At 45.3% G+C, this 22,881-nt stretch overlaps 2 protein-coding genes across 7 annotated transcripts in view; one reads left to right on the plus strand and one right to left on the minus strand.

The window, feature by feature from the left end:
• Positions 1 to 10,528, minus strand: part of LOC122125100 (high density lipoprotein binding protein) — a 71,840-nt gene extending 61,312 nt beyond the window's left edge. Inside the window, exon 1 of the mRNA XM_042699646.1 lies at positions 10,395 to 10,528. The gene's annotated coding sequence lies outside the window, so the exon portion shown is untranslated. The remainder of the gene's footprint in view (positions 1 to 10,394) is intronic.
• Septin2 (septin 2) overlaps positions 10,223 to 22,881 on the plus strand; it is a 28,488-nt gene continuing 15,829 nt past the window's right edge. For 2 of the 6 annotated variants that reach the window (XM_042699648.1, XM_042699653.1), the window contains exons 1-3: positions 10,699 to 10,771; positions 16,605 to 16,636; positions 18,594 to 18,714. In XM_042699648.1, the coding sequence (XP_042555582.1) occupies positions 16,628 to 16,636; positions 18,594 to 18,714 (130 nt within the window). In that variant the 5' untranslated portion in view covers positions 10,699 to 10,771; positions 16,605 to 16,627. The other 4 variants (XM_042699652.1, XM_042699649.1, XM_042699650.1 and 1 more) reach the window with 4 other exon arrangements.

Genomic DNA, 22,881 nt, shown 5'->3' on the forward strand with positions numbered 1-22,881 from the left:
GCGCTCTTCAGCTCAAGGCAAGCGCTCTACCGCTTGAGCCACAGCACCACTTCCAGTTTTCGAGTGGTTTATTGGAGATAAGAGTCTCACAGACTTTCCTGCCCGGGCTGGCTTTGAACCGTGATCCTCAGATCTCAGCCTCTTGAGTAGCTAGGATTACAGGCGTGAGCCACCGGCACCTGGTGGATCAATTTCTTGTTGAGAGAGCATCCTAACTAGATGTTCTGCTAATTCAGGACACTGAGCTTCACGGGCTTTACTCTTTAGATGCCAGAAGAACCTACAAGTTATAGCCGAAAAGCTCTCCAGAAACTGCCAGATGTTCACTGGTATGTGTGTGTGGGGAATCATCCCAGTTAAGAATCATTACTGAGAATAAAGAGGAAACAATCAGGGCAAGTTTTCACTTGTGAAGCCTTTTGCATCACCAATCATTGCATTTTTGAAGATCACAATATTGGATCTTCAAGTATCATTCTCCCAAACTTGAAAACTAAATTTCTAATGAACTGAGTTAAATCAATGCTTATGAGCTTTCCAGCTATTAATAAAAGAAAAAAAAAAAAAAGCACAAACCTGCTCAGACTGATGAAGCTCAAGTTCTATCCATCACATAGATGATTAAGAATGGGTCTTGTGCCAGGTGCCAGTGGCTCACACTAGTAATCCTAGCTACTCAGGAGGCTGAGATATCAGGATCACGGTTCAAAGCCAGCCTGGGCAGGAATGTCTGTGAGACACTTATCTCCAATAAACCACCAGAAAATTGGAAGTGGTGCTGTGGTTCAAGTGGTAGAACATTAGCCTTGAGCTGAAGAGCTCAGGGACAGTGCCCAGGCCCAGAGTTCAAGACCTATGACCAAAAAAAGGATGTGTTTTTCTGGGTGCTGGTGTTCGAGCCTGCAATCATAGCTACTTAGGAGGCTGAGGCCTGAGGATCATGATTTAAAGCCAGTCCAAGCAGGGAAGTCTGAAGGTGACAAACAGGCTCTGGAACCACCCTCCTCACCTAGACAAACATCCCAATCCTTTGTCTTGCTGGGAAAAATCAACACCTGCCCTATATGAACCTAAGGCAATAATAAATACACTAGGCAACAATGGCTCCCACCTGTAACCTAGCTACTCAGGAGGCTGCCATCTGAAGCCAGCCTGGGGAAGACAAGTCTGAAAGACTTCTATTTCTCCAATTAGCCAGCAAAAAGCCAGAAGTGGAGGTGCAGCTCAGATGGCAGAATGCCAGCCTTGAGCAAAAAAGCTAAGCCAGTGCAGGACACCCTGAATTAAAGCCCCACTACTGGCAGCAAAAAAGGTAAAAACAGTTCAACAAAATAATGCAAAAACTGGCAATTTCCTAAGGTTCTTAAGAAGTGGCTTAGTGGTAGACTGCTTGCCTAGCATGCATGAAGCCCTGGGTTCAGTTCCTCTGTACCATATAAACAGAAAAGGCCAGAAGTGGCGCTGTGGCTCAAGTGGGAGAGTGCTGGCCTTGAGCAAAAGAAGCTAAGGGACAGTGCCCAGGCCCTGAGTTCAAGACCCAGGCAGGACTGGGAGGGGGAGGGAGAGAGGGAGAGGGGGAGAGAAGGAGAGGAGAGAGGGAGAAGGGGAAAGGGGGAGAGGGGGAGAAAGAAAGAGAGAAAGAGAGAGAGAGAGAGAGAGAGAGAGAGAGAGAAAATCTTCAAAATGCACAGGTGTGATGACTCATGCCTATAATTATAGCGTCTAGTATGGGAACCAAGGGAAAGGGTTCAAGGCCAGCCCAGGAAAAAGAAAAGGTTTATGAAGATCTCACCTCAGCTAATAAAAGCTGTGCAAGTTGGCACATGGATATCAGATATACGGAAAACAAAAATATTAAGATTGTGGCTGAGGTCAACACAGGCATAAACAACACATGGTATTCAGAAAATAGCCAAAACAAAAAGGATAGGAAGAGGCTCAAAGCCCAGCAGAAAGAAAAATAAGAGAATTATCTCCAAAATCATTGTTCAGTGTTTTCCAGGTACTTTCTGAATGTATGTTAATACATGGTTTAAATAAAAATTGGATCATTATACATACTATTCACCACCTGCTCACACCTATTTTCATTTTAAAATGGGTAATGGCTATTTTTCCAAGTTTTACAATTTACCTCTCTTAACAACTTCATGTCCAATGTAGTGAACATAACAAAGCCCCTACTAGTGGGACATTTGAGTTGCTTCTGTTTTATTTTTCCAATTATAAAAACATACTGGGAAGTTCTCTGTTGATTTTCCCCCAAATCTCCATAGGATAAATTCCTAAAAACAGAATTAATGATTCCAGGCAATGTATTGGATCTGTATTGGCAGAATAAAACCAATGAACTAAACTACCTACAGTCACAATCTGTACGCACATCTGTCCTTGTCGTTCTTGACAACAACCAAAAGGACCGTGTCATTTTCCCACCGTGATGGGACAAAAATCTAACTTTAATACAGTTCTTAGATCATTAGTGAGACTGCAATGCTGTTTTGCTTACTGGGCATCTCAATTTCTAAACGATGAAACAAACTATTCCAAGTCCATCTACTGTTCTATCAGTGACTCACCACTCATTATAAAACACAGAAAAATCCAGCCAGCCAATAGAGCAGAGGAATGAACTGAGGAATGATGATCTAAAGTAAAACTCAGATTCTAAGCTTAAAATGATACTGGTGAATGAAGTCCAGGCAGGAAAAGCCTTGAGAAAATACCATTGAAAATGCAATCTTTTGTCCTCCACTATTCACATGCTATAATATGAGAAAGAGTGCCTAAGTTCTGTGGCATTCATAAATGCTGAACTGTCCTGTTCTAAAGAACAAACTCCTGATGGGCTGGGAAGGTGGCTCAGTGGTAGAATTCTTGCCTGGCATGCATGAGGCCCTGGGTTCAATGCCTCAGCACCACATAAGCAGAAAAAGCCGATTGCTGCTGGCTCACAGATGAAATCCTAGCTAGCTACTCAGGAGGCTGAGATCTGAGGATCCTGGTTCAAAGCCAGCCAGGGCAGGAACGTCTGTGAGACTCTTATCTCCAATAAACAGCCAGAAAACAGGAAGTGGCGCTGTGGCTCAAGTGGTAGAGCGCTTGCCTTGAGCTGACATGGCCCAGGCCCAGAGTTCAAGCCCCATGAGCAACAAAAGAGAGGGAGCGAGAGAGAAAGGGAGGGAGGGAGGGAGGAGGGGAGGGAGGAAGGAAAGAGTGAGTGAATTACAGGTGTCTAGCAAGTTCTGGGAGTGCACACCCCGCTGGGCACATGGTGGAATGTGGCAGACAGAGAAGTCATAGTTGAAAGGCACGGAAAACTCTGCTACTGAGTAGTCTGCCTTGGGTCTTCCTCAGATGCGAAGTCCCTTCCTCCTAGATTCATAGGAAAAGAATGCCTCAACAGGCATGGCCTGGGACATCTCTGGAGACCCACCACCACTGACCACTCTGCTTCCGAGTTCTCTACAAGGGTTGGCCAAGGCCTCAAGACCTATCATGCAGACCTATGTCCTCTTTCCTTGACCTCAAGCTCTCCTGTCATTTCCTCTGCGATGCCCTGTCTTCGAGTGCCTAGTGACCTGCGTTCCTCCCACATGCCAAGTGCAACACCATGCTTCTGCACTTCCTGTTCACTGCACTTCGCTCCCCAAATGGCCATCCATGGCTTTTTTGCTCACTGGTCTTGAATCAAGGGTCCCTCCGTCAGCAAATCCTTACCAGGCTGCCACTATCTCCCATCGCCTAACTCCATGTTCTTTTGTTTTTTCTTATTGCCAGTTGATTTATTACCAATGAGTTGATTTTGCTGGTCACTGAGTGCTTGTCTCCTCACAGAAGTAGGACCTCAATTAAAGCACAACAGCTCGCCTTGTCTACTCCTATGATTCCTTACCTCTTATGCTGCCTGCTGGCATATGGCAGTTGTCAATCACTACATTTACTTGTACCCACTTTTTTTTCCTTTGGTCGGTCATGGGGCTTGAACTCGGCCTGGGCACCGTCCCAGAGCTCTTCAGCTCTAGCCGAGCACTCTACTACTTGAGCCACAGCACCACTTCCAGTTTTCTGGCGGTTCACTGGAGATAAGTCTCACTGACTTTCCTGCCCAGGTTGGCTTTGAAGCATGATCCTCCACCTCCTAAGTAGCTAGGATGACAGGCGTGAGCCACCAGTGCCTGGCTTGCACCCACTCTTTTTTTGGGATCAGTCGTGGGGCTTGAACTCTGGGCCTGGGCGCTGTCCCTCAGCTCTTTAGCTCAAGGCTGGTACTCTACCACTTAAGCCACAGAGCCACTTCTGGTTTTCTGGTGGCTTATTGGAGATAAAAGTGTCACAGACATTCCTGCCCAGGCTGGCTTTGAACTGCAATCCTCAGATCTTGGCCTCCTGAGTATCTAGGATGATAGGTGTGAGCCATCAGTGCCCAGCTTGTACCCACTTTTTTTTTTTGTCGTGGGCCTAAACTCTGGACCTGGACGCTGTCCCTCAGCCCTTCAGCTCAAGGCTAGCACTCTACCACTTGAGCCACAGTGCCACTTCCAGCCTTTTCTGCTTATGTGGTGCTGCGGAATCGAACCCAGAGCCTCATGCATGCAAGGCAAGCTCTCTACCACTGAGCCACCTTCCCAGCTGCTTGTACCCACTCTTGAAGCAACACTAAAATGATAGTAAAGGACTAGACACATCAGTGCACAGCTTAATCCCAACTTTGGAGAGACTGAGTAAAATCTTGTTTTAAGTCTGTGTGGGTGTGGGGAATTGAATTCAGAGCTTTGTACTTGCTAGACAGGCACCTATGGTGTATATGTACATGTATACATAATTAGTATTGTGTGTATATGAATTTTATCTATAACGGAGTATTATTCATTCATCAAGAAAGATAAAATATAACTATGTGCCAGTGGCTTACACCTGTAATAATAACTACGTAGGAGGCTGAGATCAGAGGATCACTATTTGAAGCCAGCTCGGGCAAGAAAGTCCATAAGACTCTTATCGCCAATAAATTAACAAAAAGCCGTAATTGGAGCTGTGGCTCAAGTGGTAGAGTACTACCCTTGAGCAAAAAGCAGCTCAGGGATAGTGCTCAGGTCCTTAGTGCAAGCCCTAAGACTGGCACACACATAAAAAAGAAATGATGGGCTGGGAAGGTGGCTCAGTGGTAGAGCGCTCGCCTTGCATGCGTGAGGCCCTGGGTTCGATTCCTCAGCACCACATAAGCAAAAAGAAAAAAGCCGGAAGTGGCGCTGTGGCTCAAGTGGTAGAGTGCTAGCCTTGAGCTGAGGAGCTGAGGGACAGCGCCCAGGCCCAGAGTTCAGGCCCCACGACTGGACCCCCCCCCCAAAAAAGAAATAACCTTTATAAAAAAAAAAAGAAAAAAAATGATGTCATTTATAGGGAAGTAGATAGATATGGAGACTATCATGCCTTCATACTTATATATGTAAATATACGTAAGTATGACTATACACTTGTATGTTTATCATTACATGCACGGGTGACGGACCATAGTGAAACCCCTTTGAACAATTTACACTTCAACAAAAATGAGTATTAGGAAGTTGAAACATGTCCTGTCTGGAGGTAGAGATATGGTCAAACACTTACTTACCTATGTGAAATAGAATAAAGAAGGAAGCTCAGAGGAGTGGGTGGAGGGAACATGATTGAGAAGTGACTCTGATCAAGATGCAGTATATGCATAAATGGGCTGGTCAAAACGTAACCTCTTTTACAATCGAATGATAACTAATAAAAAGATATAGAACACAAAATCAGCAACCAAAAATCTAAGACAAAAGATTTCATCTACAAGAGACACTTTAATTCTGTCACCAGCAGTGGGAAAGGCCAATATAACCTGACTAGATGTAGGGAACAAAATTAAGGATGTTAAGATGGGTTGGAAACAAAATTAAGGATGTTAAGATGAGGGCTGGGGCAAGCCTCATAGGCAGAGCAAAGGCCTAGCAAGCATAAAGCCTTGAGTCAAATCTCAGTACTGCCCCCCACACACAAAAGATTTCTGGAAGTGGAGCTTTGACTCAAGCACTAGTTAGCCTTGAGTGAAAAACTAAGAGACAGTACCCAGGCCCTAAGTTCAAGCTCTTGTACAGGCGCATGCGCACGCACAGGCACCATGTTAAGAAGCAGAAAGACCTCTAGGATCATACTGAACTTTGCACAGCTGGGCAGCTGGTCTGTCCAAAGGCGGTCACTGTTTTCTCTGGAAAGAGAAATAGAATCAATCTTTGAGCTAGGGACACCAGTCACAGTGGAAGGTACGAAACCATTCCAAAATGGGGCAGGTAAGCTCTTCATTAGTGCTGAGATCCCAGATCTTTCTCTCCTGGCCCTTGACACAGGTAGCTCGAAAAACCTGCAGATACCCAAGTAGGTGTGGTGCTATGGACAGTCCAGCCAGGCATATTTCTGACATCCTAACAGACACAAAAAAATATGACGATAGTCCAGAAAAGGCCTGAAACTGAAGCTCCAAACACATACAAAGCAGCCTGAAGCAAACAGTAACTTGAGGGAAAAGAAAATCTTAAAGAGCATATCTACTGAGATGTGAGATGGTGCATCCCTAAAACAAAGAGGAATACAAGGTGTGAGAGAAAGCTTAGGAAAAAAAAAAGGAAAACCAGAGCTACAAATCTTTGAGATTATCTTCAGAAAAAGAATGGAAAGGGCTGAGAAGGTGGCTCAGTGGTAGAGTGCATGCCTTGCAGGCATGAGGCCCTGGGTTCAATTCCTCAGCACCACATAAACAAAAAAAGCCAGAAGTAGAGCTGTGGCTCCAGTGGTAGAGTGCTAGCCTTGAGCTGAAGAGCTGAGGGACAACACCCAGATCCAGAGTTCAGGCCCCAAGACAGGCAAAAAAAAAGAATGGAAAGTCAAGGATACAACCTTGCAACAGATGTAAGGATGAGAGTTTTCTTCCCCTTCTTTCAGAGGTGATATACAGTGTGGCCAAGAGCATATAATAATGTACCAGGGAGAATGTCCTCTTCTCCCTGGGTTTTGGCCTCCCCTTTCAGTGGAGCACATCTTCTACAGGCTGCCAAACAATGAGATAAAGGTGTTGAAAGGCCACGTTCTGAAAAGGCTTTATTCTCCCCGAGTGGGAGTTTGGACATCATTTTGCTCCTCCACTTAGCCTGCCCCCTTGCCCCCAATATCAAATGAGAGCAAATTTTAAATGTTTTCACCACACACACACAAAAGGTATCTGATATGATTAACATGTTCGCCAGTTTGACTTTATAATTCCACACCATAAACAATAACATCACTGTGTACCCCATAAATATAATCAACTTTAATTTGTCAACTGATAACTTAATTTTTTTGAAGACTTGAAAAAAGATAGATTAAAACAAACAAACAAACAAACAACAACAACCAAGAAAACCAGAGCACTAATCCAGAAAGTCCAACTGTAGAATTCCAGGAAGAGAAAGCAAGAAAATGAGAAGAATCAAAGCAATTAACCAAGAAAAACTTGAGTTTCCAAATGAAGGGTTCTAAAGACTAAAAAGACACTGTATGGAACAGCCCCCAAAACAATTCTGCCCAAGGCATTCTGAATCTCACACATTGTTCACCAAGAAAAGCATAGTTTACATATGAAAATTAAAGATTCAGTATATCCTGAAACTTCAGAAACTGTGAAAGCATGATGAAAGGGTAGAATTAATCCCTTTCAGACACACAGCAGAGTTCTTAAGACCCTGAAACCTAAAAAAAAAAAGCTAGGCACCAATGGCTCAGGCTTGTATTCCTAACTACTCAGGAGAGTAAGGAGAGTAAGACCTGAGGATAGTTGTTCAAAGCCGGTCTGGGCAGTAAAGTCCATGAGACTCCACTAAACTATCAAAAAAGCCCTTAGTGGAGCCTGTGGCTCGAGTAGTAGAGAGCTAGTACTAAGAAAATGGATCTCAGGGACAGCACCCAGGCCCTAAATTCAACCCCAGAAGTGGTGCACCAAAAAACAAGCCAAACAAAAAACCCAGGCAGGCAGCATGGGTCAAGTGATAGGGTATCAGTTTAGCAAGCTCAGGGCCCTGCATTCAAAAACCCAGGATTGCAATCAACGAATGAATGTAATTCTTACAAAGTGGGGTGGTCAGAGACAGTCAGTGAAGTAAGCTAACAAGATAACTAACACAAGGACAAAAAGACAGACATATCTCAGTGTGTGTGGCTTCTCTTTTAATGGCATTTAGGGAATTTCAACATGCCTGGTAATGTAACAGCCCGCAAGGGATTTAACCCTTAAAATGCTTGAGTTTAGAAATTAGTTAAAAAAACAAAACTTCGCACTACCCCAAATAACGTGTAGTTTTAAAATGATATACATATAAAAATAATTTAATTATTTGGTTACTGATTAAATAATTTAAATTTTTTAATCAAAAAGGGAGAAGCTTTCTATGACCACCTGGGCCACATGGCCCATGAAAAGGATGTCTATTCAAGGGAAAATAAGTACTCCAAAAGGCATTTTCTCGGCTTCCACTTTTCAGTTAGTAAGCGCTAATGGAGAACCTATCTGATACATGAGAAAGATCATGTCATCCTAGTGAGAATGTTACAATCAACTGAAATCGTGTCTCAGCACCACCTCCCAGTTCCGACGGACTGTCAACCTGCTGCTGAGGTGCTGCTCCTTTCCTGCTCTTCCTGTGTAGAACAATCGATTCTGCTTACACCACTAATCATCTCCAACGACTACGTTGTTTTCTTTTTAGGTTCGAACCAGGGCTTGAACTCGGTACCTGATACTTCTCTCATTGGCTGTCCTAGATACTTGGAAGGTAGAAACGGAACGAGTTTCAGTTTGAGGCCAGAAAAAATAAGAGTAAGAATCTATCTCAACAAGTAAGTTGGGTGTGGCGTGTGGGCCTCTGTAATTCCAGTTACACTGGAGGTATGGGGAGGCCAGTCTGGCAAAAACACAAGCCCTTTCTGAAAGATGACTAAAGCAAGAAGGGCTGATGGTCTGACACCTGCCTAGTAGCGTGAAGCCCTGAGCAGAAGGGGGAGGGGGAGGTCTGAACTGCTGTCTTTACAAGTCCATCGTCTAGACCAGACAAGCTGCTGGAGAAAGAGAAAAGTCTACCACCGCATCCCCCCAGACTCATAGACAGCGCTGGCGCCGGCCTTCGCAGTACACTCCTCCTTCGTCGTTGAAATGCTAAGTTAGGCCAAATGGCTGGAGTCAGGCAAGTAGCAGACGTTTCCAGAAATTCTTCCATCAGGCCACTTCCGAGTCAGCCTGCCCACCAGAGGGCGCTGTGGCCAGCCAGGCGCGCGCCGGCCAGCGCGGCGGCGTCGGGGCCGCGGCCTCCTCCAGGCGCCGCGGACGCCCCGTGACGTCGTCCGGGCGAAGGTGGACGGGACGGGCGGCCACGGTGCTGAGCACAGGTCAAGGCGGACGTCCGGCCGGGCGCCGGTGGCGAGGACCGCGGTTCAAAGCCAGCCCGGGCAGGGCAGGCCGGGGGACTCTGCTCTCCCATGCACCACCAGGAACCGGACGTGGCGCTGGGCTCCAGCGCGCTCGCCTGAGCTCAGGAGCGCGGGGACGGCGCCCAGCCCCGAGTTCGAGCCCCACGACCCACCAAAACAAAGCCCACGCTACCGTGAGGCCTGGGAGGCCGCTAACCGCCCCGCGCGTCCGGCCTAACGCCCCTCAGCGGGGGACGGCGGGCGGCGTCCCGCGTCCGCGGGGCCGGCGTCCGGCAGGCTGAGGGTCGGTGCTGGGCCCGGCCAGAGCGCTGTCACCCGCGCCCCGCGCCCGCCGGCGTCGGGCCCATTCCGAAGGACCTAGACCCCCTCGGGGCGCCGAACGCAAGGGCAGCGGCCCCCCGCGAATACCGGAGGGGAACGGCCGGTCGGGCCGGGCCCCGGCTCCGCGGGGCCGCCCGGGCGCGCACGCGCAGCCTCCTCGGCGGGGCGCCCCGGGCAGCCGCCCGCGGAGGCCCGGCCCCGGCCCCGCTCCCCCGCCCCCCGCGGCCCAGCCGGCGCGCGGAGGCCGCGTCCCCAGGGACGGGCGCGACTCTATGGTCCGCGCGGGCCGCGCCCCCACGTGACCCGCGGGCAGCCAATCCCGGGGCGGAACGCGCCACCGAGACGGCCGCGACGCCGGCTAGAGCAGCCCGCCGGCGGCTCGCCAGCGCACCAACCCGGCTCGGCGCTCCAGGCTCGGTGCTGCCGCCATCTTCCCGGAGGAAAGGGCAGCGGCGAGGGCCCCTCCCGCCATCGCTCCGCACGGACACCGCCACCTCCCGCCCCGCTGCCTCCGGCCCGCCGTGACCCCTCGCCTTCTGAGAAAGCGCCCTTGCCCCACCTCTAGCTGCCCACCAGGCGAAGAATCTCGTTACCTGTTCCACTCTTACTAGCGTGAGGAAACCAGGCTCATAAGGTAGGAACTGTGGCGAAACAGGGGCAGGCCGCCATCTTGGTAAAGGAGAAGAGGCTACGCTTGACCCCCCCGCCCCCAGCCTCTATATGGCCAACCGCCGTGGGAGGGGCAGCGCGCCTGCTCAGAGGCGGAGGACGGCCGCGGCCGCGCCTGCGCGCTGGGAGCCGGCCGCGCGGGAGGGGCGGGAGGCGGGACCTGGGCCCCGGAAAGCGCTGGCAGGGGGCGGGGCGATGACGCGGCGGTCTGCGCGCGCGCCGGGGCGGGGCGGGGCGGAACCGAACCGAACCGAACCGGACCTCGGCGCGGTCGCTCGTCGTCCGGGCTAGGCGGGTGGAGGTGAGTGCCCCGGGGGTGCGCGGCCGCGGCGTGCCCACGACGCTCCTGCGGAGGTGCGGGGTGCTCCGCGCCCCGGGCTGGGCGCCGTCCGGCGCGGGTGGGGCGGGCGGCCGCGCGCCGGCGCGGGCCCCGGGCGGGGCGGGCCGCGGCGCACTCGCGCGGTGGGGCCGTCCGGTCACTCTCGGTGCCGTTTTGTCCCGGAGGCTCGGCGGCCCTCTAGCCGAAGGCCGCCGCGGCCTTCCTCGGGGCGGGGGCGGCCAGACAAAGCGCTGCGACGCCGGGAGTCGGCCCGCGCGGGCCCGCGGAGCCTCCGGCCCCCGACCACCCCAGGTGCCCACCTTCTGACCACGCCAGGCCCCAGGCGCCCCAACCCCCGACCACGCCAGGCCCCAGGCGCCCCAACCCCCCGACCATCCCCGGCCCCCCAACCCCCGACCACGCCAGGCCCCAGGCGCCCCAACCCCCCGACCATCCCCGGCCCCCCAACCCCCGACCACACCAGGCCCCAGACCACGCCAGGCCCCAGGCGCCCCAACCCCCGACTACCCAGGCCCCCCTCCCCAACACGCCAGGCGCCTCCCCCTTCCCCCCATCACACCAGGGGCCCTGCCCCCGACAACCCCAGGGCCGCCGCCTCCCCCCCATGCCAGTCCGGGCCCTTTTACCTCTTTGTGGTCTGTAGCTTCTACCATGGCGGTCCTGACCGCACTTGAACTTGTTCAAACTGGTTGGCTTTCCCCCAAACCCTCCCACTGCCCAGCTTCTCCTTTGGTTCAGGTCTTTGCCTGTCCACCCGTGGTTCACTGGGGCTGGATGAGGTGCTCTGTGTGATAACGATCACCCTCACCCTCACTCATTTCCTTACCCGGGCCAGCGTGTGGTGGGGTCTCAAATCATGGTACTCAAATACATTTAATATTCTAAGGTGGTTCAGCTGGACGTTCGTGACTCACGCCAAAAATCCTAGCTACTCCGGAGGGCAAGATCTGAGAATTGAGACAGATCTGTTAAGACTGTTATCTTCAAATAACCAACAACCAATAAGGTGGCTGAGGTGTTGCAGTGTCAGCCAACACCGCGGAGTTCAAACCCCAGTACCAGCAAAAAAAAAAAGTCTTGTAAGGATTGGTTCATGGGATCATGCATGTTATCCCAGATACTTGGGAGCTAGAGGAGGTAGGACCTCTCTTCCAGGTCACAGAGAACAAAAGTTAGACCTTATCTCTCAAAGTACAAATTGTGTCTGACCGAGGGGGTGGAGGGTAGGATCACTGCAGACCTTCTCTTTAAGAGGAAAAAAAAAATAAGCAAAAAAGAAATGGGGACGTTATCTAGCTGGAAATCATGAATCCTAACTGCATTGCTCCTAAAACAACAAAAAGAGCAGTCTTGCCTTCATAAGGAAAAATATGGCAAGTGGTCATGAAAACGGGTTCATGCTTGTAAGATTTAGTATTTTTAATGATTTGTTTCTTGTAGCTCCCATTCAAGTATTATCATTAATACTACTTTTGTGCCTGTCTTGAGGCTTCCGTTCAGGGCCTTGTGGTCCTGAGCTTTTTTGCTCAAGGCTAGCACTGTTCCACTTGAGCCACAGCTCCACTTCCACTTTTTGGTGGTTAATAGAGGGAAGAGTGTCACAGATGAAATTTCCTTCCTGGACCAGCTTCAAATTGTGATCCTCAGATATCCTGAGACGCTAGGATTGCATGCACGCTGTCTAGCAGACACATAGACACTTTTGGTGCATTTCTAAAACCTGGTTGCTATTATTTACAATTTTCACATACACTTTCCTAAATGAGGTTGGTTTATGCTGTTTGCTTGCCCTGCTTTTCTTACTGTGAGATCTGCACTCTTCCTCCTCCATCTGGATTAGTCACTGAAACTTCACTGTTTTCTTAAAGTAGCACACTTTCCTTTCTCTGTAGTGGCTTGAAGTAGTTGAGCAAAATTATTCTAAACTGTTTAGGGTTCTATAGAACTGTGTTCTAATTCCATCTAGTTTTTGTCCTTTTTCATTGCTTCGTTTATATCAGTTTAAGTAGCATTGGTTCTAATGTTTTCCAGCAGGAATTAGATGTATATTCTTGAGTTTTCATGCCCTGTTTCTTAATTTAGGATTGTTGATGATTTTGTTTTCTCGTTTCTTTTTCTTATTTTTGCCTACTTTGATTGGTTTGCTGTTTGTTACATAATCTTTTTATTTAGTTTTTTTTTTTTTTATCAGTTGTGCGACTTGAACTCATGGCCTACAATTCTGTCCCTGAGATCATTTTTTCAAGGCTAGTACTCTGCCATTTGAGCCACAGCTCCATTTTTGGGTTTTGAGTGATTAGAGATAAGAGTTTCACAGGGGCTCTTCTGCCCTTGGTTGTCTTGGCTGGCTTTTAATCACAGTCCTCCGATCTTAGCGTCCTGTCTAGCTGGGATTCCAGGTGTGAGCCACCAGCATCTGGCTTGAATTTTTCCTCTTTAATATGGAAATGCACTACATTATTACTATTGTTGTTATTATTATTATTTGCTTGGTTGTAGGGCTTGAACTCAGGGCCTGGGTGCTGCCCCTCAGCTCTTCAGCTCAAGGCGAGCACTCTACCACTTGAGCCACAGTGCCACTTCAGGTTTTCTGAGTGATTTATTGGAGATAAGAGTCTCACGAACTTTCCTGCCCCAGCTGGTTTTGAACTCTGCTCCTCAGATCTCAGACTCCTGAGTAGCTACGATTACAGGTGACCTGGCTTGCTCCACGATTTATTAAGATGTTTGTTTTCCTTTTCTTTCGTAATCAACAAGATTTTTAGCTCTTTTTTTTTTTTTTCCTGGTCAGTCATGGGGCTTGAACTCTGGGCCTGGGCGCTGTCCCTCAGCTCTTCAGCTCCAAGTTAGAGCTCTACCACTAGAGCCACAGTGCCACTTCCAGCTTTTTCTGCTTACGTGGTGCTGAGAAATAGAACCCAGGGCCTCATACATGCTAGGCAAGCACTCTACCACTGAGCCACCTTCCCAGCCTGATTCTTAGCTCTTTGTATGTAAAATCAAGAGGTAGCTTCTGCTATAATGGTCTGTATTCCATCTATGTAAGTACTGTGTGCTAGCCGATTGCACACCTGGAACTCTGTGTTCCATCTGACCCATGACTTCTGTAGAAAGTTTTACTTCTCTGTTATCACTGCTGCCCCCAGCTAATTTGCTGAGATGGTTCATTATTTTTTCCCCTCTATTTTATTGATAAAATTATCTTAGATGTTCTTTCTATTCAGTAGATCTTAATTCATTCCTCTATTACATGAGCCCAGATAGTTGGTTAATGTATCAAGTTTGGTCTTTACTTTTAGAAAAATATTTGCTACTTTATTCTTTTCCTTTGTCTTTTTTTTCCCCCATTGGGAATTCTTATGGCTAATAATGTTGGTTTTCTAGATTTCCAGGGCAGGGCTTACAGTGAGCCCCACTGAGAAGAAAAACCAACATGGTAAACTCGATCTTCCATGAGTTGTAATGCTGTGGAGTTTAAGGCTCATGAATTTACCTTGGATAACTAGGCCAAATACATTGCCAATGTGGGGATTGTATTTCTTCCCAGATGCTTGGGAACATTTCCATTCAAAAGGTAAATTTGGTATGATATGTTAGAAATGTTAAGGTTTAGAAAAAACCAGGAAGATGACAAAGTAGCAGATGAAAAGAAGCTTTCTACTAAGTTTCTGTGGTTCCAGAGGAAATCAGATTTGGTTGTATCCCTTGAGCTTGTTTGTTACTGAAAGTTAGCCAAGTCTTCTTCCTTTCCAAGAGCTTCAGGGTTCTAAAATTTGTATAAAGCTCCAGTTGTCTCTAAAGTACTGTCACAACTCACAGATACCTAGATGCCTTGGTCTCCCACTTTACTTACAAATGTAGTTCACATCACACCCTGTGCCTAGTGTCAAAACCTAATTTCAAGGTCTATGGGGGGGGGGTCTAGAGTGGGTGGCACATCGGCACTACTTGAAAATGTGGAAATGGTCTGTATGTCGCTTTCATTGACTTGTAATTTTAATATATTTTTATGATGAGTAATGTATATTTAATCTCTTCTGGGGAAGTATTTGAGGCACTTGAAGCAAAATGAAATAAGCTGCTGATATATGTGGATTTCCTTACAGGCCAGTTCATGGGGTTAAGTGTGTATGTGTGCATGTGTGTTTATTATTGCTAGTATAAAGGTGATAGAGGGGTTACAATTACATAAGTCAGGTAAAGAATACACTTGTAGATCAGAGAGACATATGGTACATGTTCTTCCTGATATGTAAAAGTTAGATCTAAAACACACTGAGATAGGACAAATTACACAGGATTCTAGGTACTCACATACAATGAGACCAAAAGAAAAGAACATAGTCTTAGGAGAGAATCAGAAAGGTGCAATACCCAACTACTTTATATGTATATAAAATGATACACATACTGAAACGCTAAAGACTTTTTTCTTAATTTTGTTTTTCTTTTTCTGATGATTCTACATTCTTGATCTTATACATGGTGTGTTCATGTGCATATCTGTGGGAGGAGGGTACAGAATCTGAGGGAAATGGGTGAAAAAGTGCGGCAGTGGAGTGTACTGGACACTGATGAAGGTGAACTGGGCGACTCATGAGTGGAAATGGGAAGGAGGGACCGGAGAGAATAAGGGAACAGATGACACCGGATGAAAGGAAACGAACTTGTTACCTGACTCGTGTAAATGAAATCCTGGCGTTTATCACCTCTAAAATGAGTAAGATTTTTTTATAAAAAAAGAAAAAGTGATGGAAGGTGTGACATTGTCCAAAAAACAAATGTACTCATTACCTGACTTAGGAAATAGGAATCCCTCTGTACAACACCTTAATAACAATAAAATTATATTTTAAAATACAGAACATTTCTTTGTGAACCATGTCATCGTGTCTTTCTCACCCAGTTTTTCTCTCCCGTCTCCTCCACAAGTTATAGCTCATTATCAACATAGTATCCAGTTTTACTGATTGTAAATAGTCTGGTTTACTACTTTGGAACCTTAATATTTTTGGGGGGAGGGGTGTTCAGTCATGGGGCTTGAACACTGAGCCTGGGCGCTGTCCCTCAGCTCTTCAGCTCAAGACTAGTGCTCTACCACTTGAGCCACAGCACCACTTCCAGTTTTCTGGTGACTAATTGGCGATAAGGGTCTCACTTTCCTGCCCAGGCTGGCTTTGAACCACGATACTCACATATCAGCCTCCTGAGTAGCTAGGATTACAGGAGTGAACCTCCGTGCCCGGCTGAATCCTTAATTTTTTAAAATCCTGTTTCTCCCTTTATTTCAAGCCTAAATTTAAAATTCTAAGATGAGGGGGCTGGGAAGGTGGCTCAGTGGTAGAGCACTTGCCTTGCATGCCTGAGGCCCTGGGTTTGATTCCTCAGCACCACATAACAAAAAGAAAAAAGCCAGAAGTGGCGCTGTGGCTCAAGTGGTAGAACGCCAGCCTTGAGCTGAAGAGCTGAGGGATAGCGCCCAAACCCAGAGTTCAGGCCCCGTGACCGGACCCTAAATAAATAAAATAAAATTCTAAGATGAATTATACTTACATATTGTTAACTTGCTAAACAGTATCAAGTAACAAATGTTGATTTTTTTTTTTTTAGCCAATATATAGCTAAGAAATTTCATTAGAATTCCTATTTCTGAATATTGTCTATTCTCTGGTAGAAGTATGAGTTTTTGCAAATGGTAATTTATGTGCAAAGTACCATTACTATAATTCTTCACCCTTTGCCTCTCTATTTCTATGCCTCCCCTTATGCCCTGCGTTTTGTTTTGTTGTAACAGATAGAGGAAAACAATCAAGAAAAATGTCTAAGGTAAGATCATTCTTTATCATATATCTGTAGTATAAAGACAATTGCTTTATTATTTCAGACTATTTACAATCAGGATTTTTGTGATATATTTAATTCATTAAGACAGTTTATAAGGTAGCTGGGTGTGATAGCTCGTAAGTATAATCCTAGATAATTAGGAGACAGATAGACAGGATTGTGGTTCAAGGCAAATCTGGGCTAAAAAGTTAGTGAGACCTTATCTCAAAGAACAAGCTGAGTGGTCAGACATGTTTGCAATTTAACTATGCCAGAGGTATAGGTAGGAAAATGAGGTTCTAAGACCAACCTGGCAAAAACGTGAAACCATTAAAAATAACCTATGCATAAAGGCCTGAGCTTGCTCAGATGATAGAGTTCTAAAATACTTGTCATTCTTTTTTTACTTAATTTTTTATTTCCACTGATTCGGAAACTGATTGATTGATTGATTGTCAGTCTCAGGACTTGAACTCTGGGCCTGAGCACTATCCCTCAGCTCTTCAGCTCAAGGCTAGTGCTCTATTGCTTGAGCCACAGCACCACTTCCAGTTTTCTGGTGGTTAATTGGAGATAGAGTCTCATTGACTTTGTTGCCCTGGCTGGCTTTGAACCGCAATCCTCAGATCTCAGCCTCCTGAGTAGCTAGGATTACAGGTATGAGCCACCAGCGCCCAGCTTCTTTCAGGCTTTTTCTAAATGCATTAAAATCACTTCACCTTTTTAGATCATGTTCAGTTGACCAAATAATATAAAATTGTAGTAATTTATATGATGTGGCTATTAGGCTTAATAATGTGGCTATTAGACTTAATAAATTGGTTTAGCTAAGCCCTGGTAAATTGGCCCAGAGCTCTGAAATAAATTAGTTGTGAAGGACATTAGGCTGAAAAAAAATCCAAAATTGTGGTTAAAACTGCAAGGTTACTTCTCTTAGTATTTTTTTTTTTTTTTTAGACTATCCGAATTTTTTTTTTTTTTTTTTTTTTTTTGGGTCCGGTCGTGGGGCCTGAACTCTGGGCCTGGGTGCTGTCCCTCAGCTCTTCAGCTCAAGGCTAGCGCTCTACCACTTGAACCACAGTGCCACTTCCAGCTTTTTTTTTTTTTTTCTGTTTATGTGGTGCTGAGGAATCGAACCCAGGACCTCATGCATGCAAGGCAAGCACTCTACCACTGAGCCACCTTCCCAGCCCCATACTATCCAAATTTTTTTAAAAATCACTTTTTTTCCTAGTATAGAACACAAATAAGTAAATATTAGCCATTATTTTACCACCCAGAAATATTAAGTCAGTTGATTGACTTAAAATTTCTCATTTTCAGTAATTTTGCTTTTACTAATGAGTGATCAGATCTCCATGTATTTCCACTGTTATCGGGTCTTTCCATCATGAAGTACTGATGTGTCCCTCTGGGCAGCTATGATCATCTCATTCTGTTCTTTCCGTTCTTCGTTTCTGAAGCTAGAATCTCAACATGCCACTCCTGATTGTCTTACTCTTTGTGGGTCAGAGCTACAAATGCAGCAAGAGAGATGACTTTTTCCTGGATGCTTTCCAGGAAATAACCCTTGGAGGTTATTTAGCCATGTTTATTGTATTAAACTACTGTTGGTTTGGTTCTTCTTTGGAACCTTAATTTTTTAAATATTATTTCTTCATTTATTTCAAACCCAAATCTGAAATTTTTAAGATGAATTATACTTGTGTGTTGTTAACTGTTAACTAATATTGAGTAACAAAATGTTGAGTTTTAGGCCAGTACATAGCTAAGGAATTTCATTAGAATGCCTGTTTTTTTTAATGCTATCAAGTGAATATTGTAAATTCTCTGGTAGAAGTAACTTTTTGGAAATGTTGATTGATGTGCAATTTTTTTTAATTTGTCACAGATCTGATTGTATCTTCAAGTGATCAGTGTGCCTTTTAGCTCTTTCTCCCCCCCTTTTATCTTATTTTAGCAACAACCAGCTCAGTTTATAAATCCAGAAACTCCTGGCTATGTTGGATTTGCAAACCTTCCCAATCAAGTTCACCGAAAATCAGTGAAAAAAGGTTTTGAATTCACACTGATGGTGGTTGGTAAGAAACCAATTTATATCCTCCATTTTATTAAATAGGTGTCCCTTCTTTCCCAACCTGTGGAATATAGTAGTGTGACCCATAATACGAGAGGGAAAAATGCCTTTGTGTGGCCAGATCATCTTGGGAACTTAAAACTATATGTAGTCTTTAAAACCTTTTGCTCAATAGTAAAATACCATTTCTATGGTGTCCTCCTTTGCATGTAACAAAGGGCTTTTTCATTGTGACAGCTAGTCTCCAAATGACCTCTTCATGTTCACGTACCTGGTAGTCCCCTTGCACACTGACATAGTCTAAATAACGTGAGTGAGACATTGCGGAAATGGTGTGATTTCCAGGACAGGATTTAAGACATAGTATGGTTTACGTCTTCTGTTGAATCACTCAGGGAAGCCAGCTGCTAGGGTCTTGATAAGGAAGTCTGTAAAGCAGAGAACTTTGGCCTGCTTAGCTCCTATGTGTATAACACACTTCCCAAATGTCCTCCAGCCTTAGGCATGCTTCCCCAGTGTGACTGCCACCCTGAGTTAGAACTACCTTTTGACATTCTTGTATTTCTCACCCCCAAAATTTGTGAGAGATGTTTATGTTGTCCAGTAATTGTTACCTATTAACAGATAATGTCCCTATTTGAGCTTAGAATTGTATTGAATTGTCACTTAAAAATTCGGGACAAATTCTGCAGCCCTGGGCTGGGAAGGTGGCTCAGTGGTAGAGCGCTTGCCTTGCATGCATGAGACCCTGGGTTTGATTCCTCAGCACCACATAAGCAAAAAGAAAAAAGCCGGAAATGGCGCTGTGGCTCAAGTTTATCTCCTAACCAGTCGCTGGTGGCTCACAGCTGTAATCCTAGCTACTCAGGAAGCTGAGACCTGAGAGTCATAGTTGAAAGCCACGCCCGGGCAGGAAAGTCCCTGAGACCTTTAGCTCTAATTAACACCTCCACCCAAAAAAGGCTGTAAGTCAAGTTGTACAGCACCAACCTAGAGCAAAACAACCCAAACATAGTGCCTAAGCCCCTGAGTTCAAGCCCCCAGGACTGGCATACACAGACAAAAATTAACTTCTAAAATCATAATGATGGGTATATTTTAAACAAGTAACTCTAAAGTCCATTGAATAGTCCCTTGGAATATTTTTGTTACATCATGTGTGTGGATGTGAGTCTGGGTGTAATTTCGGCATATCCACACAAAAGGTAATGATGAACTATTCTGTTGACATTGTCGCATTTTATTTCATTCTTGGCAGTGGCATAATTGTCAGAAAATAATGAAGTAGGCATTGGTAAAGCTTAGGATGGGCATGAATGATAAAGACAAATTATTATTTCTTAGGGTTCATAATTAATGGACTTCAAATTTAGGAAATTATGGAATCCTTATTGAAGAAAAGTGAATGTCAACATGAACTCAACTGGACATTACACAGAGCTGGATAGCTTGAGTATGGTCAGAAGACAACCAGAGAAAACTTTTGAACGCCCAGCGCACTTAGGAGAGTGAAAGTATTCTTGTTTGGGAGTAGGTCTAATCTAGATAGATTATTGTAAGCTTTCCTTAACATAATTTGTAAAGTTACATATCAGAGAAAGATTGGCTAGGTACAGTGGCATACTTCTGTAAGTCTCAGTGCCAGAGGAGGGTAAGGTAGGAGGATTGTGTATTTGAGGCCAGCCTTAGTCTTGAAATACACTGTTCTCTTGTTTTGAAACATTTTCAAAAGAGCTAGCAGTAGCCAGGTGCATCCTAGCTACTCAGGAGGCTGAGTTCTGAGGATCACAGTTCAGAGCCAGCCTGAGCATGTAACTCCGTGAGATTCTTATCTCCAGTTAACCATCAGAAAACAGGAAGTGGCGCTGTGGCTCAAATGGTAGTGCTTGCATTGAGCTGAAGAGCTGAGGGACAGCGCACCCAAGCCCAGAGTTCAAGCCCCATGACTGACACCCCCCCCCCAAAAAAAAGAGCTAGGACTATGTGTCAAAAGAAAAGGAAAGACTATCAGTATCCAGGCATTCTCAGTGTAGCATTAACAATATCCCGCATCCAGCCAACAGAGATACTATTGAATATCAAAGAAGAAAAGAAATACTCTGCATAATCACGAGAAAATGTCAAAGATGGGAGAAGTGACAGACAAAAACTATGATTTAAATGAAAGCATTTAAAACTCTGAAAGTATGCTCTATATTTGAAACCATGACTACAATGAAATTAACTACAGATATCAAAAGAACCAGATGAAACCTCAGGAGATAAATTAGTAACCTCTGAAATGAAAAATTCAAGATAGTCTTAACAGATTATATACTATAAAGGAAATAGAAGTAATTAAAGCACAAAAAGGAAAAAGCTCAATGAAGAATAAATTTTAGCCTCATTAGCTTATGATATATTTTAACCAATCTTTTTTTTTTTTTTGGTCTGTTTTGGGGCTTGAACTCTGGGCCTGGGTGCTGTCCCTGCACTGTCCAGCTCAAGACAAGCGCTCTACCGCTTGAGCCACAGCGCCACTTCCAGTTTTCTCTTGGTTTATTGGAGATAAGAATGTCTCACAGACTTTCCTGCCTGTGCTGGCTTTGAACCTCGGTCCTCAGATCTCAGCCTCCTGAGTAGCTACTAAGATTACAGGTGTGAGCCACCAGCACCCAGATAACTAGTTTTATATATAGAAAATGGCACGAGGAGGAGGAAAAGAAATGTGAAAATGATGAGTGGACAGGTCTTCAAGTGTTGTCCAACAAGACAAAATTTTTTTTTGGGGGGGGGGGGGTCCGGTCGTGGGGCCTGAACTCTGGGCCTGGGCGCTGCCCCTCAGCTCTTCAGCTCAAGGCTAGCGCTCTACCACTTGAGCCACAGCGCCACTCCCGGCTTTTTTCTTTTTGCTTATGTGGTGCTGAGGAATCGAACCCAGGGCCTCAGGCATGCAAGGCAAGCACTCTACCACTGAGCCACCTTCCCAGCCCCAAGACAAATATTTTTTTAATACCAAAATTTTTTTTCAAAACATTACAAGGCGCATTACAACAAATTGGCCCAAGCCAGTAATGAAACAAGCTAAGCAGAATACAGCAGAGAAAAGCATATCAAAGGCACATAATCAGACTGGTGATAGGCACAGATCAGTAGTCAGAAAAGTAACCAGAACAAGAAAGGAAATCATTGCTTATGGAGGATCCAAAATGAGATGCATTAAGAATGGTTTGTTCTTCAAGGGAGCTTGGAAACAGCCATCAGCCTAGACTCTGTTCTTCACTGATTCTTTCTATGAAGATAAAGCAGAGTGAGCCCAGAGGATGTTGTTGGTTCTGTACCACATGAAGTTCTTTAGGTTGGAAGAAAGAGGTTTCAAATGGAAATTTGGCCTTCATTAAGCAGTGGAAAGCATGGAAATGGCAAGTGTATAAATACAGAAACATATTTAGTTTTTTTAAAGATAATTATTCAAAATAAAAGGATAATAATATAATAAAAGGATAATAATATTGCTTAGGATTTTACAAAGGACAGGAAGACACAAACGTGCTACTCTAAACACACATTAAATGACAGAGTGTTATTTAAATGAAAACTCTTAACGGTATGTAAAGGAGCTAGGTAAGTACTACAAGTAAATTTCAAAATTTATGAGAATGGAAAATGACCTTGTATATAAGGAAAACAAAAATGTCAATAAAAATAAGAACAGAAGTTCTCAGTACAGAGTGGCCACCACAGAGGAGAGGTGAGCACAGGCAGTGTTGGTGCAGATCGAGGGTCTTGCCACGAAGCTGGACCCAGAGGAGATGATAGAGAAGATGAGCGAGGACATGTTTTCCTCTTTATGGAACTTGCTCATCTTCAGGGCCCTGCTGTGAGTCACTCTGCTTATCTTAAAAACTGAGAAGCATATGAACCACATGATTTGAAGAATCTGACTACAGTTTTCTCCTGTCTGCAAATGAATGGGTCCAGAAAGATGTTAAGAGACTGATTGAATGGGCATAATTCTTGTTCAAAGCAAGTTGGACTGTGGTAACTAACCTTCATAGTTAAAATATAGAAAACTGTTTGAAATGTCTTATGGCCTTCACTGTAAGTCCTTATGCCTGTGGTAGTTGGCCTCTGGGAGTTTGGTGTAATGATAAATAATGACAAAATCCACTTTCCAGCAAGTGTTAATTAT

Source organism: Dipodomys spectabilis, unplaced genomic scaffold (assembly GCF_019054845.1).
Source record: "Dipodomys spectabilis isolate Male_0828 unplaced genomic scaffold, ASM1905484v1 ptg000261l, whole genome shotgun sequence".
Taxonomy (NCBI): domain Eukaryota; kingdom Metazoa; phylum Chordata; class Mammalia; order Rodentia; family Heteromyidae; genus Dipodomys; species Dipodomys spectabilis.